At 48.0% G+C, this 17,656-nt stretch overlaps 1 protein-coding gene across 4 annotated transcripts in view; it reads right to left on the bottom strand.

Moving 5' to 3' along the window:
* Positions 1–17,656, bottom strand: part of ZCRB1 (zinc finger CCHC-type and RNA binding motif containing 1) — a 211,793-nt gene that overhangs the window by 156,171 nt on the left and 37,966 nt on the right. The window contains exons 2-4 of one of the 4 annotated variants that reach the window (XM_085653066.1): positions 15,902–16,011; positions 15,334–15,375; positions 14,072–14,162 (exon numbers count right to left, since the gene is read on the bottom strand). In XM_085653066.1, coding sequence (XP_085509192.1) covers positions 14,072–14,112 — 41 coding nt within the window. In that variant the 5' untranslated portion in view covers positions 14,113–14,162; positions 15,334–15,375; positions 15,902–16,011. The remainder of the gene's footprint in view (positions 1–14,071; positions 14,163–15,333; positions 15,376–15,901; positions 16,012–17,656) is intronic. The other 3 variants (XM_085653068.1, XM_085653070.1, XM_085653067.1) reach the window with 3 other exon arrangements.

Genomic DNA, 17,656 nt, shown 5'->3' with positions numbered 1-17,656 from the left:
GATAAACATTTCATTTCAGGATAAACATTTCATTTCAAGATAAACATTTCATTTCAGGATGAACATTCCATTTCAGGATAACCCTTTCATTTGCCAGTACAGTTCTGTTGATATGACTCTAGCACCGCAACCATTTATTTACAGTATACAGTTTTTCTCTAATCTAGGCGATATTCCCCTGATAACTGGAGTCGCTTTCCGCTATTCTCTTGGACTGGCAGACGGCCTCTGGTAGATTCTCATTACTCCTACAGACTGGTGGATCAAGGACCGTGCTGCTGGAAATTACCGAATGACATCCCGGCAGTTTATTCATAGGCTCTTTAGTATCAACACCAATGCCCTCTGACACGACCTCACTCCTCAACCCTGGTTGATATCAAAACCTAGTCCGCTGCCCTCAGCACCATGCAGGCAATTACCACCCTCTTGACCTCTGTCTCGTGTGCAATCGGGACCGTGTACAGTTTTCCACAACTTGGTCTTGGGTTCACTCTTGGTTTAATGGTCCCCCTCTGCATGAATGCGGCTCTCGGGTGTTTTGTCTCCCCCCCTCCTCCTCCCGCTGTTTACACCCCGCTTACTGTCTCTGTGGCGACCTTCTTACGCTGTTCCTCCGGACCAGGAGTCATGTGCACTCCCCCCTGGGCACACGGAGTCCACAGTGCTGACAGGACGATCTTTCCGCCGGGGGGGGGGGGAACGGGTCACAGGCCACACCCCCGGATCACCTCCCCGAGGGCTACCTGTCTAGTGGGGCTCCTCCGCTTCCACAGGGGACTCTACCGGTCAAGCGTCAACCGATCTCCTCCGCGTCTTCTGGGAGGCGCGCCCGCAGCCGCCCTACGTAGCGCGGCTTGCGGGGGCGCGGCCTCGCTTCTTCCGTCGACAACCGGGCGGCGCCTCAGCCCCACACACGTGATGCTAGGGAGGCCGTCTCTCAGCCTGACACGTCTCCGGCTTCCGGACTACGCTCTCCCCTCAGCTGTGAGAAACGCAGTGGCTGCCCTCAGATTCACACCACGGGGTCCCGACACTTCCCCGCTGCAGCCTCTCCTCAACTGGGTGATGCGGCGGTCACTCACAGGCCCACACCACGGAGTCCCCAGGCAGTCCCTCCACCCTGGGGCCGCGGCGGTGAGTACTCCGGGCCAGGATTTCTGCTGGGGGGCTGAGAATAAGGGGCAGAGATCGTACCAGACTTGATGGGAAAGCCAGCCAAACCCTCCACAATAGACCCCGGGTCTCTCTTTCTTTTAGACAGAAACAGGGGACAGTCAATAGGCCAATTTTACTAGATAAATCCAGGCCACAACAGGGGTGAGAGCAGGATATGTCCAGATGGCGCTTTTCCCCTGGGCCCAGACCCTCAGAGATTCTGACTTCTCGGAGGCTTTTGAAAATGATGACCCCCAAAGTCTCTAAAGGTGTTCAGGGACCAGTCAGATGGTAGGGGGTGGTATCGGCTGACTCTGGAAGACGCGCAGACGCAAAGGCCTGTCACTCCCCTATCTAGTGCAGCCACCTCCCCACACAGGTGCCTTACTCCTGACTACCTCGCAGCTCGCCCCCAATCCTAAAATGGACACCCTCCTGCACCTCTATTTATCACCTGGGGCCTGACTGGCCAGAGGGGCCCAGAAGGTTCCGGAACCTCTCATGGCAGTCATGGCCCAGATGCTAAGGTGACAGTTGGAACCACCATTTTAGGAATCTAACCTCCCTCTTCCTTTTTCTTCAGCGAAGCACCTTGCGCCTCTTCCTCAATTAGTGAGGATGAGGCGCCCAGAACCTCTACATCAACATCCCAAAAAATAGTTAGGTGGACAGAGAAAAAAAATGAGAAGGGGAAGGGACAAAAGAGAGAAAAAAAATTAAAATGAGGAGGGAACTGCCAAAGGGCTGAAAGGTCTAACAACTATGAATTGGGACGAGCGGGTGGTGCGGATACAGGGGCCATACGTTGCTTTTGTAGACATGCATCCAAGACGTGTGAAGAAGTTTAATAGGGCTGGCTGTGAGAATCCTCGGACTCTCGCAGTTGTTAGTTGGAAGGTACCAGAGGCCAACAGGTGCAGTACAGCCAGCAGCTTTGTCTGCGTAAGGATGTTGATTGTCTGCTGTGTTGGTACAGTCAGCCTGTGGGCAATGTGGCAGAGTGCACCAACTTGAGAATGGGGCGATAATTCTTTTGCCACGTTTGCTGCGCTAAAGTGCCGATAACTCGGCGATAAGTCCCAACTGTTGGGTTATAGGGTGACTCTAAAACAAGCCCTTGTGTTTATTACAACTTTGATGTAGCTACAGGCGAATCACAAATAAAAAAGATGAAAAAACAAGGAAAAGTGGGCAGGGTACACACACCATGACCCCCTAGGCCTGCTCAGGGGATCCCACAAAAAGCCCCAGGGCCAAAAAATTATAAAAAAATTTTTTTTTAAAAAAGCAGCCTGGTGCACGAATCTGGACGAAAAAAATTAAAAAAAACATGATGGGGCGTATTCTCAAGAACTTATTGCTGAGTTATCGGCACTTTAGCGCAGCAAAAGAATGATCATCCCATTCTCAACATGGTGAAAACTGCAGATATCGCCAGTTTTCCAGCTATAGATTCCGCAAAAAACATCGCCACTAATGAGAGCGACAACTAACGCTAATCATATGCAGAATAGATGTTCCCGCGCAAAAAAAAAACCACGAAAACACAACTTCCTGATATTTTCAACGACCAGCCAAATCTGTGATGCGATCCAAAACCAGGCGATAAGCCGCGTTAGCGGTAAGAATTTAACAACTGCCTTTCACTGGTGTAAAGCAGGACAACTACCTACAGTATGAAAGGGAGCGCAGCCCAGAGCCACATCTGAAGACCGATACATGTCATAGAGCTACTGATCATGCAGCCCCGACACCCAAGAAGGCCACAACACCCACCGCCACCACCCCAGGACCCCCCCCCCACTAACACCGAGGCAGCGCAGAACAGAACAGCAGACCTTCCCAAAACGGCATGGCTCCTCACCACACAATAGCTGAATCTCGGGAGACGTGGGAACCAAGTATGTGTGAAGGAGGCAAGTCAGCCATCAATAACAATGCACAAAATGCCAAGTGTAATGGTGAGGTGCTGGACAGACCTCACTATGCAGAGCACAGACATCTCCATGTGTACATATACTGCTGGTGCTTGTACTGTTGTGGACAGTGAACACAACCATGTTACCTGAGGCAGTGGGGAAGATCTCCGTCATGTAGCTGTGTCGTCCACTCCTGTAAGCGAAGCGGAGTGGGCTGGTCCAACATACGCCACTCCAGCGTAGGAGTGTGAATAAAAAGGCCGGGGCTCTGGGCATGGTTCACTTCTGGGAAGGCCAACACGTCTGCCAGAGCAGCGGCTCTCACCCTGCCACGAGGCCGCCGGCCTCCTCGACACAGGCCCACTGCGAACCCAGCGGCACAGCACCGCAGAGTTATGTCTGTACAGACTACTGCCTTCGATGTACACTGCGGACAGCAGGGCTCACAATTCAGATCAAGTCGCAATTGCAGATGACGCAGTCCAGTAGGCAACAGGCATTGCTCCCAGTGCGGCCCGCCCGGACCACGCATCATCGCAGGCTGCACACACGCGGAGTGCTTCAGGTGCCACTAACTCAGTGCACCACAAGAAATCACCACGTACCATTATAAAGGCAGAATTCATTAGGCAAAAGACATTGCTACCAGTGCGGTCCGGACCACGCATCATCGTAGGCTGCGCAGACGCTGAATGCTTCTTGTGCCACTAACTGTGCAGCTGAACTCAACGCCACGTAGCCATGAGCCTTTGCTGACCGCTGCCTCCAGCCTACACTGCCGACAGCAGGGCTTACAACTCACATCGAGTCGTGATTAGAGATGACGCAGTCTAGTAGGCAACAGACATTGCTCCCAGTGCAGACTTTCCGGACCACGCTTCATCGCTGGCTGCGGACATGCTGAGTGCTTCAGGTACCACTAACTCTGTGTAGCTCAAGTCAACGCCACGTGGCTGTGGGCCCTTGAGACCGCTGCCTCCGGCCTACACTGCGGTCAGCAGGGCTCACAATTCAAGATTAGTGCTGATGCAAATTGTGTAAGAGAGTATAATCGGTTAAGAAGACCAAATGTTCCCAATCTGTGTAGCTCAAGTCAACCCCACGTGGCTGTGGGCCCTTGCTGACTGCTCCCTCCAGCCTACACTGCGGTAAGCAGGGCTCACAATTCAAATTCAGTCTTGATTCATTAATTGCACAGTCCAGTAGACAACAGATATTACATCCAGTGCGGCCTGCTCGGTCCACGCATCATTGCTGGCTGCGCACACGCTGAGTGCTTCAGATGCCACTAACTCTGTGCAGCTCAAGTCAACGTCACGTGGCTGTGCGCCCTTGCTGACTGCTGCCTCCGGCCTACACTGCGGTCATCAGGGCTTACAATTAAAACTGAGTCTTGATTCATTAATTGCAGAGTCCAGTAGGCAACAGACATTACTCCCACTGCGGCCCGGCCGGACAACGCATCATCGCTAGCTGTGCACATGCTGAATGCTTGAGGTGCCACTAACTGTGCAGCTCAACTCAATGCCACGTGCCTGTGGGTCCTTGCTGACCGCTGTTAAAGTGTAATCCTCAATGTAGAAGTTTGTCAAATGAGTTTAATTGTCAACATAGTAACAAGGACATTTAATGCAGACAAAGGAAGATCTTGGAATGAAGAGTAATGGTGGAATTTGCCACACAAATATAATTTCTGGACAAAATATGCAAGAAGAATCACACAAACATCTTTTTGAAGCTTTATTTATTGTTATATAATTAAGTATTATAACAATGTATCAAAAGGAAAACACATTGATGTTGGCAGCAGTGTTAAAGAAAGCATGTTGACCGCAGGCAAATCTATAGAGTAGGTAGGAAGAAGTGGAACATTAACAGTGGATACTTCACGTTCACCCCAGCAACCAACCAGGAATAAAAGATGTCCAAAAACCGAAGCATGTATCACATTTAACTAATAAATGTTAACCACATGGACCTTTGTTTCCAATCAACAATGCTGCAATACAGCTTGACCAGCCTCCACCACCTAGTTCCGTCCAATATGAACCAAATAGGTTTTAAAGCTCCCTAACTGTCCCTGGGACGGGATGCAATAGGATGAAGCATATATTTCTACATTTTTCATTTCAAATTGCAATATACTGGACCCAGTCTTCTACCTTGGGAGTTGATCCCTGTAACCAGGACACATCTACTCGCCTTTTGAATATAAGCAATGGAAGAGCAGACACTAGCCTAACTTGTCAGGTTATTTTGAACACAGCCCAGAAGGGCCAAAATCAGAGCAATCTGATGCAAAAAGCACAGCTCTAATTAGCATCCACAGTTAGGCAAGCCATAGCCTGGTTCATACAATCTGTAGTTGGATCCCTGTATAGATGTCATATTGGGTGGAGGTAAGGCCTAGGGGCTCCAGCGGCTGTGTATGGAGCCTTGAGACCCAGGTTCGAGTCCCAGCCCTGGCGCTGTTATGAGACGTCAACATCATGCGATTCTGGGCAAATCACTTAATTTCCCTGTGCTTAAATGTGTGTGAAATTTTTTGTGTGATCTCTATTTTCTGTACACTATTTATTGTCTCCCGAACCCTCATGTAATCTACAGGTACATACAAACAAGTTATTCACCTTCAGTAATGCATTATCTGGGAGATACCCCTTGCGCGAACCATCGGGTGGCGCCATTCGGCTCTGAGCGACGTCGTTGGCAGCTTCGGTTAGAACGTTGTGGTACCTATATAGACGCCACCAAGACGTGCGGACGTCAGTACTGTTTTTTCCATGCCAGAAGCGCAGAGCCACAAAGTAACTGCCGGAGTAGTGTGCAAAACTAGGTCCTTCTGTCCAGCGAATCTGTCATATCAAGGCCACACCTTATAGTGAATATTGCTGAATCTCTCCCGTCCTTAACTGCTTGAGAGAGCACAGCCTGGCCTCCGGGACTTGTGGCAGCACTTAAGCAGTCGTCTCCGAAAGGGAGTGGGAGAAACAGCCCAATAAGCATGCGGTTTTCACTGACTGCAATGCCAGGCTAGAGGAAGAAAATATGTTCTTACCAAATGAATCCAGCCTCTTGGATTCCCTATCCGGAGGGGCGGAAGGGAATGCGCCCTAGGATGTGGGGGCCTGCACTACCAAACTTTCTGAGGTGAGATGTTGGCTGCAGAACTTTGGGTCGCTCGGAGTTGGGCAATGGTGGCGTGCAATTGTCCTATTCACAGGCGACCCTGTGCTAGGCTTGAACCACATGCCTAGAAGGACATCAGTTAGTGCTTTATTAAAGGGCGAAAGGGGTTTGTAGGTGGAAGCCCCAGGTTGAAGCACTTCAGTCAGGAGGTTATTCCTGACCTACACGAAAGGCAGCTCTAATCCAAGAACCTTGGCTGCCCTTTTAACCACAATGGTACAAGATGCCCCCTCCTCCGTATCCACAGTTGGCGGAGAGAGCATGCCAGTATCTGGAGAAGTGTCCAGTCCACTGGCTTCCCCAAGTTCCCTATACCAGTGCAACTGCTCTGCAGAGTCATCCTAGTGTTCCATAGACCCCTCCCATTTCTCTCCTGAGCCTTACACATCCTCAAAGTGTTCAGGCGACAACATATAACCCCAGGGTTCAATCGGTGCTGGAATCTGCATCGAGCAACGTTGTTCCAACTCCATGTCATCAAGTATAAAGATGGGGCTGGTGCCGCCGATGGGCACCGCTGGCACCGGCTTCAGGGTCGATGCCGGAGGAGGTCACGATGGCACGACCGGCGCCGACCAGGATCGGATCCCCGAGGCCCAACTGGTGCCTTGGCCTGAGCCAATGGCGTGGAATCCAATGGGGCCCCTTCCGACCCCGCGGGGTTCGAGGGCTCACCAGAGGTGTCGGCCCACTCAAATACGCGGTGCATGGTCACGTAAAACTCTTTAATGTTAGCCGGGGTCACTCCGGTTCTCGGAAATGGAGGGAGGCACAAAGTCGACCCTGGCTCCGGCTCCGCAGAACCATGCCTAGAGTGCCGGTGCCCCTCACCTCTTTCGTCGACGGATGACAGTTGAGGCGAAGATGAAGTCCACTCGGACTTCTTGTACCTCTTCCCTAAGTGTCCTGAGGCCCTCGAGTGGGACGAAGAGGACTTTGGGCTCTGAGAGCGGTCCCTAAATCTCCTCTTCTTCGATCGGGGCCAGGACCTCAGAGGAGTCTCACTGGAAGGTGTCGACTGCTGTGCTGCAAGAAGCTTCATAGCCCTCTCCCGCAAGGCCTTCGGAACCATAGCCTGACAGTCCGAGCATGACTTCAAATCATGGCCGTGCTCGAGACACCAGATACAGGCGAGGTGGGGGTCGGTAACCAACATCATGCGGTGGCATGCACCGCGCGGCTTGAATCTGGTCTTCCTCAAAGATATCATCGCACAAGAAGTTGGAAGCCGAGTACCCCAAAAAATTTAAAAAATAGAGAAAAGGGGGTAGGATAGGAACTCTGACCCCAGAGATATGTTAGGTGGGGGCCCACAAACCCGGGAACCACCACCTCCCCGGGACTCAAATAATATAATGGAGGGGGTCCGTTGCGGACCCCTGGGGACCACCATCTCCCCGGGTCTAAAGTAAAGATTGGAGGGGGCAGCGCGGACCCCCTCCTGGAGCCAAAGATGGCCCTGGGGAATGCCACTACCCAGGGACGACTCCTGCTATGGTCCAGGGTGCCTACTCCCGGGACATAGCTGTTTGCTTTGCAGCTCCTGCCAAGTCATAGCTAACTGTGCTTGCTTTCAGCAAGTGACAGCACAAAAATGCTCTCGCTTGCTGAAAGCAAGCACAATTGCTTTGACAGAGAGCATCTCCCTCTGTGTCAAAGCAATGCTGGCTCCCGCAGGAGGCAGGGAGCCGTCAAGGATCTTGAGACACCCCACATGGTTCACAACATTGCTAAGTGGGGACCAGGGCACCCACACAAGGGGCCAGGCCTTAGGGGACAGGGTCCCTGGGGCCAAAATCGGCCCGGGATAGATGCTGCGCATCCCCCCTCCCCAATTTAAACAAGCATAGAAAATGAAATAGGTCTCACCTTTGATTAAGTTAAAGCCATTTGATTCGCTAATGGTATTGTATAGAAAAGCAAATGGCTTTAACTTAATAAAAGGCGAGACCTATTGCATTTTTAATGATTGTTTCTTCTCCAGGAACCAATCACAAATCTAGCATTCCATGCCAGACTACTAACTATTAAATCATCTAAAAGATTGACTCATGAACCATTAAAGCCAACCCTAAAATAAAGTAAAACACAGCAGGCGAAGTCCAAGGCTGAGAATAGAAAAACAGGACCCCTTGCACAAATGTTGTTTCAGGTAATTTGCCCTACTAGGGGCATATCATTGTGCGACAAAATGTGCAGCATTGCCCTATGTGAATATGGAATACGACATTACTCTTAAAGTGCATCAAAAAGAGGGCATTCTCCTATCTGCATGGTATTGAGCCCCCACACTAGTTACCCAAAAGCCTGTGTTCATGCTAGGACAGTGGAAGCACAGGCAAAGAGGGCCTAGGGGGAGAGGCTGAACCAGCACCACCAGGGAGGTGACACACAGTGAACCCCTGTCCTTCAGGGCATCCACTGCGTGCAGCGATGGTCACCGAGAATGCCCTGGATCCCTAACAGTGGTTAGAGTCAAAGGCCTGTTAAAATGTAAAAGAATAAAAATCCATGCACAGACACTCAAAGTGTGGCAGGAGCCATGATGTTAGTATATGCTAATGGGTAACCTGCCCCCAGGCCATCCCTGAAGCCACCCCTCCCCCCACAATGATGGGAGGAGTTTGAGACCTACCCTCAATTAAGGACGCTTAATGGAACCACGCAAGCATCATCGGGGATCATGTGCACAAAGACAGGGAGCATGAGATTCTCCCTGTGGATCTCGGAGAGCCGCGTGAGGCCAAGGTGGCTCTAAGCTTGTCGTGTTCAGCGCCTGGAGCCCCTCATGGGTTAATGTCCGCACTTTATAAATGTTTGATTGATTGATTGTCGTGGTGGCCTTGCACATGTACCCAAGGATGCCTTGAAACCAGCACAGCTTGCCCCAGTCCCCGTCACTAAAAGATCTCTTCAGCACTTTAAACATCAAGGAAATTAGGTATAAAATCAGTGCGACAAATGCAAAGCGCACTTTGTACTTTCAAATCAATCTGCAGGCGCAAAATTAGATTTTCGGCAAATAAAACCTTGTCATGAATAATGTGTTTGAAGAAATAGACCTGATTTTAACAGTTTTTGGAGACCTAAACTATAAAAGATATTAACTCATTGTGTCAGAAGCTTAGACTCTTATTTCACGTTTGAAAAGGGCGCGGAATCCATGCGTTCCTGCGTTACAACAGAAACAGCAAAACCAGCGAGCATCCCTAGTGCACTTGCTGTCTACCCTGCTCGGTGAGGAAAATCAGCAACATTCGATGCAAAGGCATCTCCCAGGGTTTTGCACAAGTACAGATTTTCTCTACCATGGTCCCTGGTGAATGAATCATGAGTTAGGGGGTCACAGATTCCAATCCCACTAAGATGGCCCAGTGGGCTCCGGCACTCTGTACATCTTCCAGTTCGCAGGTTGTGACACGAGTAAGATAGTGGCCCGTGAGTTAATGCAACTGCTGCAGAGGTTTCTATGTACTCTGCAGGTGACAAAGGTTAATTCTAGTGTGGTAGCTTTGGGGGTAATGAATCTGCGGACAGAGTAAAGAAAGTGCGTGCACGCATGAGACCCACAGTTTTCAGTCCCAGTAGGAGAGCATGGTATGTTAATGCACGTGCCGCAGAGATGTGTCTGTAAATGAGAGCAGATGGCTTGGACGTTGCGTCACCGCCTCAGCCTTTCATTCTTTATTTTCTGGAGTTTGAAAATAGTGCTTTGTATTATGGGTATCCATTTAAGCCGTATGGAATGTGTTTCTAATTTATAATGTCCTAGGAAGACATCTGACGAAATGTGTATGTTGACGGCCTACGCTTTAACTTCCTCTGCAATGCTTTCTTTTTAATGCATAGTAAGTGAGGTCTGCGCCATATCAAAGTATGTTACACCCATCATTTACTGACACTCTGAGGTTTTGTTTACCGCGCGCTGGGCTTCTTTTAGAGATGCTCGTACGCCTCAATAAATACAAATGCAGCGCTTCGATGCTGCGAGGCGAATGTAAGCGCTACACATAAAACATTAATTACACCTCAAAGACAGATAGAAATAGGACGGGTCAGTGGCATAGGTCTCTGGTCTCTAAATGAAAGCGCCGGAGGGCGCATCGCTGGAGAGGCGCTGAAGCAATCAGAGCAAGCGCAGAGCTTTTATTTACGTTTAATGTGTATGAACAGATTCATTTCTATGCCTGGCCGCGCGCACAGACTCGCGGGTTATGGATAGCTCCGCGGCGCGCCATTGCGCATCAATGCGCTAGAGCTGCGGGCTATAATGAGATCATCTCGGACGCTAATGCCGGCGCGTCTCTATTAGCGCCTTAATTAATTCCATGATCACAGCCGTGGACGCACGTGGCGGATGAGAGTTCATCATGCGCGCCTGGCTGCCTCTGCAAGCGCCTACTTCTGAGTCAAGGCACCTGGAAGTGGGGTCTGGGGCCAAGCAGATGAGCTGCACAGTGCCATTGAAAAATGCCGGAAGATGTTAGTATTTTATAAAAGCGACACCTTGGTGGGTTTATGCACATTCTGCAGAAATGTGTGTAACCTGCACGCCACACGCCTTTCATCCGAACCCACATATCGCGATTGCCGACCAGAGAGTCGTAGGAGCAGGAAAGAAAAAGCAGGTGGAAGTTTATATGTCTGTTCTATTTGGTTCTCCGATGAGGAGAAAACGACACTCTGTGAAACAAAAATGTCCTCTGCACTGCGCTTCCTCCCCGAAAGACGGCGGTTACCTGCTACAGAGAACGAGGCAAACGGAGAACGAAGATGTCGACAAACAGGGCAATTGTGTAAAACATGTTTTTAAAAAGAAACAGACTGCCGTGCTCGTAGGAAAGCCAATATCTGAATTCGGCTACGTCGCCGAAGGCGCCAACAAGTGTAATAATCAGTTTCAACGCCACAAAGTGCCATTAAAAACAAGCGCAGCCTGTCATGGGACGGCCAGAAGATGTGCACGCGGGGACTGCCTTTACTGGTGGCGAAATCTAGTGCGTCCATCTCACGCCGCGAGTAAAGGGGCCAATCCCCGCGTGCAAATCTTCTGTCTCGTTTGTCTCCCCGCGTGCACGCTGGAATCGTATCGATTCCAAAAGGCCTCTGCATGGCAGAGCAGCACATGTGCTGCTTTCGCCAGGCCGAGACCTAAAAACGCTTAGTCCCAGGGGATAGGATAAACAGGGCCTAGGGAAGGGGGGTCACGCTGCCCCCTGACCTACAAAATAAAACAAAGGTGTTTTTTAAAAACGACTAGCAAGTCGCCAAAGGCCACGCCCCCTTTATTCACCAATCCGCCAATGCGCCTCCTGGCGCACTGCTGGTTAGGGGATGAAGTCCCCTTGGATGTGGAGGGTCCTTGGGGGCCCAGAAGCACTCCTGTTACCCCCAGTATGTCCAACACAGCAGGATTCCTGAGAGTTGCTCGGAGGCCCCACCCCTTTTCTCCACCACTCTGCAAACATGACTACTAGTTAAAAAACCATTAAAATTCACTTAAAAAACAAAAGGTTACAGGGAGGTTATAGTTTTGAAATAGTATTTGAAAAACCTTAGAAATTCACTTTAAAAAAAACAAAAGGTGACAGGATCGTTAGAATAAAAAAAGACTTTGAAATTCACAGTAAAAATTTCAAAGATTATAGGGACGTTATAGTTAGATTTCACTTGTACAAAAACACAGAAATTCAGCAGTTATACTTCTAGCTATACTTAAGTTAAGAAACTATACCTAAAGTTACTTAAGGGCATGAGTTATCGTTTTTTCTTATAAGTATAACTATTAGTATAACTATAACTGCTGAATGTCTATAGTATTGTATAGGTAAAGTGAAAACCTAACTATAACGTACCTGTAATCTTAGTTTTTTTTCCAGTGAATTTCAGTTGTTTTAAAAAATGTACAGTAATATCTAATTACCATACATTAATACAACCCAGCTTTCAGTGATGCACGGCAGGGGTTGGGCCCAGGCCAGGTTGTGGGGGCCTGGCCTCCCCTGCATGCAGCCGACCCCACACTGTGCAGAGCATTTGGTCGCGCGCACCGAATTTTGGTGTGTGATTGGATTCGCGAATCCTTTGCGAGCTTACACAGGGAGCCGTGCTAAGTGCTGCGGTGGATCCACGGATCGGCTGAAACAAAAAAAAATAAGGCAATTTTTGTATATGAGGGGGTCCCCTCCATCTCTTCTATGGGGTTAGGATACTTGTGTACTGACCTCCTTTGTCACTTCTTCATTGTATTTTCCTCCACCTGGCTTGATGCGAGAAAGAAAATGGGGGCCTGAACTTTCCTCTCAGTCAGAGCCTTGATTCTCCACCAGATCTGTGGATCCTTTGCAAGGGATCCGCAAAGGATCCACGTCCCTAGCTATCTATATTTCTTTTTCCTTTAATAACTCAAAACTACTGAAGGGTCTCACACCAAAGAACAAAAAGAACCTTCTGGACCAAGATCAAGCTTGATGCAAAATTTGTGCAATTCTGTTCAGCCGTTCGGGCTGTAGTCATGTTAAAAACATGCAAAATTCCCATAGACATTGCATGGGGAAAAAGTGTTTTTGCCCCCCCTTTTCACGTCCCCTACTTGAAGAATCACCACAAAACTTTCCAGACAGCAGCTAAAGTAAGTGGCAAACTACTTTTCAAATTTTCGTAAAACAGCACCAAAGTTATTAGGAAAACAAATAAGACCTCGTATATGAGAAAATAAATATAATCACATGCTGGCTACCGGGGGGGGGGAGGGGGGAGGAGGAGGTGTGTGCGTCTGCGTAAATTCACTGAAAAAAAGGTTAACAAAACCCTATAGTTAGGCTCAGATTTCCCTCTTACAAAACTAGCAAAATTCAGTAGTTACAGTTACCTGAGCTAAATATAACTTGCGCCCTCGCAATGCACTGCTTATGACTTCACTTATTACATGACATGGTCAGTGACATCACTGATGACATCATCCAGCAAGTGTAAGTATGTTCTAAGACTTTATGATTGATAAACATATATACTATCCTACTACAAAAGTTAAATTACTATACCAGTTGCACTGCTACTGAGGGATACTGCTTCTAACATATGAAAGTGGCTGTGTGACTGTATGTATCCTTTGTGTATGGGTATGTTAGAGACTTAATGCGTGTATAAGTGGGTGTATGAGTAGCTGTGTTGGCAAGTAAGAGGTTATGCGAGTGGCTGAATTGGTGAGTGAGTGGGTGTGTCAGTGGCTTTATGGGTGAGTGAGTGGCTCTATGGGTGGGTCAGTGTATGTGTAGTGACTGTATGGCTGAGTGGGTGTCTGAATGGCTGTATGAGTGAGTGACTGGGTGTGTAAGTGGTTGTATTGGTGAGTGTGTGGCTGTTTCAGGGGGTGTTTAGTTAAGTGAGTTGGTGTGTGAGTGGCTGTATTTGAGAGTGGGTGTTGGTGTGGGTAAGCATGCAGTCCAGGGATCGTTTTGCTCCCGCCCCAGGTGCTCACCTCACGGGCTATGTTCTTTGCCAGGGTCAGGCGGCCCCCATCTTGCCGGAAGTCAAGATGGGGGCTGTGCGGTCACCTTGCAGGCAGGCGTTGGACCCACACCTACTCTTACTTATACGGTGAGTGAGTGGCTGTTTCAGTGGGTGTTTGGTTAAGTGAGCTGGTGTGTGAGTGGCTGTATTGGAATGTGGGTGCCTGTGTGGTCAAGCATGCAGTCCAGGGATCGTTTTGCTCCCGCCACAGGTCCTCACCTCACGGGCCACATTCTTTGCCAGGGTCAGGCAGCCCCCTTGCCGGCAGGGATAGGACCCACAGCGGCACTTACTTGTGCGGTAGGACATCCACCCCCACAGTAGCATAGGGCATCTTCGGTGTCAATATCTTAGGCTGTAGCCGGGATCGACAGCAGGATGTATCTGTATGGCAGAGAAGGTCCGGGTGAGTTCTCAGAATGTGTCCGCCATCTTGACGTCATTGGCCACACCCCCTCACATTGGTGTAGAATTATTGCTTGATAATGTATTCATCAACTTAACTTTTCAAAGGGGTGATGTTGTTATAAATGGGGATTTTTGGGCTAGAGGGGGCAAGAATAATATTGCAATTTCGAGAGGCTGGCTTTTTGGGCACACAGGCTTTATGGACTAATGCCTGGTTAATAAATAGTAATTATGTTGTCATTGCTTAAGGTGATGTGAGGTTCGTCTAACTAATCTACTTGTGGTGGTATTTAAAAGTCAAGTTGACCTGGTCAGGGGTGAGCAGAAGGCATTGCAGGTTCTAATGCAGTTAGACCACTTTTAAAAATGGTCTCAAAACTAGAGTGATGCTGTGTATAGATAACAGGATAAAGAGGTGTAGGAGGTGGTCTATGGATAGTTTAGATAACCAACATGTCCAATTAGGAGTTTGGAACATCTAAAAAACAAAGGGATTGCTTGGACTGCTGAGTGTGGGCTGAACGGTAGGGTAAAGTCTCATTAATTTAGGAGTCAGCTAGGTCAATGGCAAAATGAGAGGCCTTGGTAGTGAACACAGTGGCAGATGTCTCTTCAAGCAAGACCTATTTAGAAAACAATAATGGACGGAAAGGAATTGGCAGAGAGGGCAGGGAGGATGAGCTGATCAGGGCCTCTGGAACACAACAAGGTGGGTTGAATGGATCAAATTATAGTTAGGAAGATATGTTCAGTCCGCAGGTTTATCGCAATTTAAGATCGGTTAGTACTCTGAAGGCACATACTCCTATATACCAAACGAGTACTCGGGCATGTTGACTTGATTTCTAAAATCCTTTCTGTCTGCAAGTCTTATGCCAGCTTAATAGGCCTGCTTGGTAAAGCTGCAGCTCATGGGACCTATGTGCCAAATACTTTTCACGCTCCTGGTATGTTTCCTGGAATAGTGTTGCTTCCCTGTATGCCACCAGCATGGCACCCATCTAATATTACTTGTAGGCCACCAGATAGAGGTACAGACATGAGCAATATAATGGGGACAGGAAACCCCTGCATCTCGCTAAGACACTTAGGGCGGTAGTGACTAAATCAAGCTTAGGTAAAAGGTGGCAGCAATGTAAAGGCTTACTGAAAGAGACTGGCCTTGGTGTGTAGATTCCTGTGGATGTACCTGAGCAAGAAGTGAGAAATAGAGAGTGTCATAGGAAGCAATTCTAGGATGATAAAAAATATTCAAAGATGGATAAATTCCAAATGAATCTGGGTGCCACTCCATACATACTTTTCAAGTTATCAAATGGTATATTAGCTAACTGGGCATAATCTCTCTTGTAAAATTGTATTAGCTACAGAAATTAAAACTTGTAACCAAAACACTAAAGAGAGAAGTGAATATTAGCTAATGCTACATGTATTACACATACACACTAAGTTTCTTGGCTTATCTTATTACATTTCCTGATAAAACCATAATTGGAGGAATATACATATAAGAGACAGAAGTATTCACAATAAAGTAACTAATTACTGTTCTGTGAAATATACATGCGGTGTAATACTTTAGTACATTCTAAATGTAATGCTTCTTTTCTGCGGGACAGCTATTGTTTCTGATCCCCGTGTCATCACAAAATATCTGTGCCGCTAGTGAGGTTGGGCTTTCTTCTTTTGCCAAGTAATCAAGCCTTTTGAGATACCTCAATAATGGTGAGATTTTAGCTCCAGCTGCAACTTTCAGAAGATGTTCTGTATTTCTCTGCTACCGTCTGGTTGAGAGCATGCACGCATTCTTGTTGTTCACATGGTGCTGTTGATAGGATTGGAAAATTAATTATTAGTAGCAGGAACCCAAAATTAAGACTAGTTTTTAAACATTTCAACACCGCTTTCATGTGTACATTATCACTTTTAATTACATCGCAGCACAGCTGCTGAATGTTCAGTGCTTCTATTTTGGACAATGGGAAAAGTCGCTATTACAGTGATGGAGCATGATTTATTGAAAAGAAAAATGCTCGTATTGAGTACTCCTGTAACATGTACTAACTGTAAGTAGTGAATTTAACTGTAAGTAGTGAATTTTACTAACGTGCAGCCTCACATCACACATGGGAAATTGGCTTTGCAATATGCATGAATTTAACCCGTTCTGTGCTGACGACGGCTGGGAGCCGTCATGGCACACAGTGGGCGTGTGCTCATGACGGCTCCCAGCCGTCGTGACACCCACCCACGGGGGAAGCGCTGGCGCTCCCCCCGTGGGACACCGATCTTGCTGCCTCCCCCCGCCCCCCCTCCACGTCATCAATGACGTCAGCGCGTGAGGCGCGCTGACGTCATTGGAGGTTTCCCTTAGTTTCCCAACGCGCTGGAAGCCATTTGCTTCCAGCGCGTTGGGAAAGTAAGAGGTAAGTTTTGCCTCGTGGAGGGTGGGGGGTGTATTTTCAAAGGCATCGGAGGAAAGGAAAGGGTTTTCCTTTCCTCCGATGTCTTTTGAAAAATGCATTCCTGCTGCTTGATCGCGCCTGGGGCGCGATCGTGCAGCAGGAATGCATTTTTTGTGTGTTTGGGGCCCAATTTGTCTCGGGGAGCGGCCCCTTGGGAAAGGGTCGCTCCCCTTTGGGGGTAAAATTTTAAGTTGGATCTGCCCCCTTGGAGGAGGGCAGATCCGGTTGAATAAATGTAAAAAAAAAAAAAAAAGTTGTGTGGCCCAACTGGGCCTGGCCCAACTGGGCATCCCCCCCCCCCCCTCTGTTTTGGGGAGCGGCCCCTTGGGCAAGGGTCGCTCCCCTTTGGGGGTAAAATGAAAAGTTGGATCTGCCCCGATTGAATAAATAAAAAAATAAAAAAGATGTGTGTGGCCAAACTGGGCCTTTTTTTATTTAAAAAATTGGCCAATCTGTTTTGGGGAGCGGCCCCATGGGTAAGGGTCGCTCCCCTTCATGGTTAGTTTGTGGACTAGTGCATTTTTTGTATATGTGATTGTAATGTTTTATTTCTCCTTTTTATTCTAGTGTAAAGCTTTGGATTCCTGTTTGCGGTTTCGGCAGTGGTTGTTTTGCAGTTTTGCGTAGTTGACTTTTTTTGGTAAGAAAAACATTTTGTTGTATTTACTCCAAATGAGTATTATTGTCATGCATGAATGAATGTTTTTGTAAGTGGTTTCGTAATGGCAGCATATTTTGTTAGGGTTTTGAGCATGTAATTCTTTGCGATGTGTTTTGTAATGTGTTATGTGTAATTTTCTTTTCTTTTTTAGTGGGATATTGTTGATCCTTACTGTGTCTGTGCAGAGTAGATGGTGGTGAGTCTAGCTGCTTCTGGCAAGTGAGTGGTATCGTTTTGGAGTATATAGGTCTTTGTGATAAAGAGGCATTTTGTTTATAACTTATTTTTCAAAGTGTTTGTTGTTGACTTGTTTGACAAGTTACCTTTATTAGTAAGGATTATGG

Source organism: Triturus cristatus, chromosome 4_1 (assembly GCF_964204655.1).
Source record: "Triturus cristatus chromosome 4_1, aTriCri1.1, whole genome shotgun sequence".
Classification (NCBI taxonomy): domain Eukaryota; kingdom Metazoa; phylum Chordata; class Amphibia; order Caudata; family Salamandridae; genus Triturus; species Triturus cristatus.
This window is presented reverse-complemented; position numbering and strand designations above follow the sequence as displayed.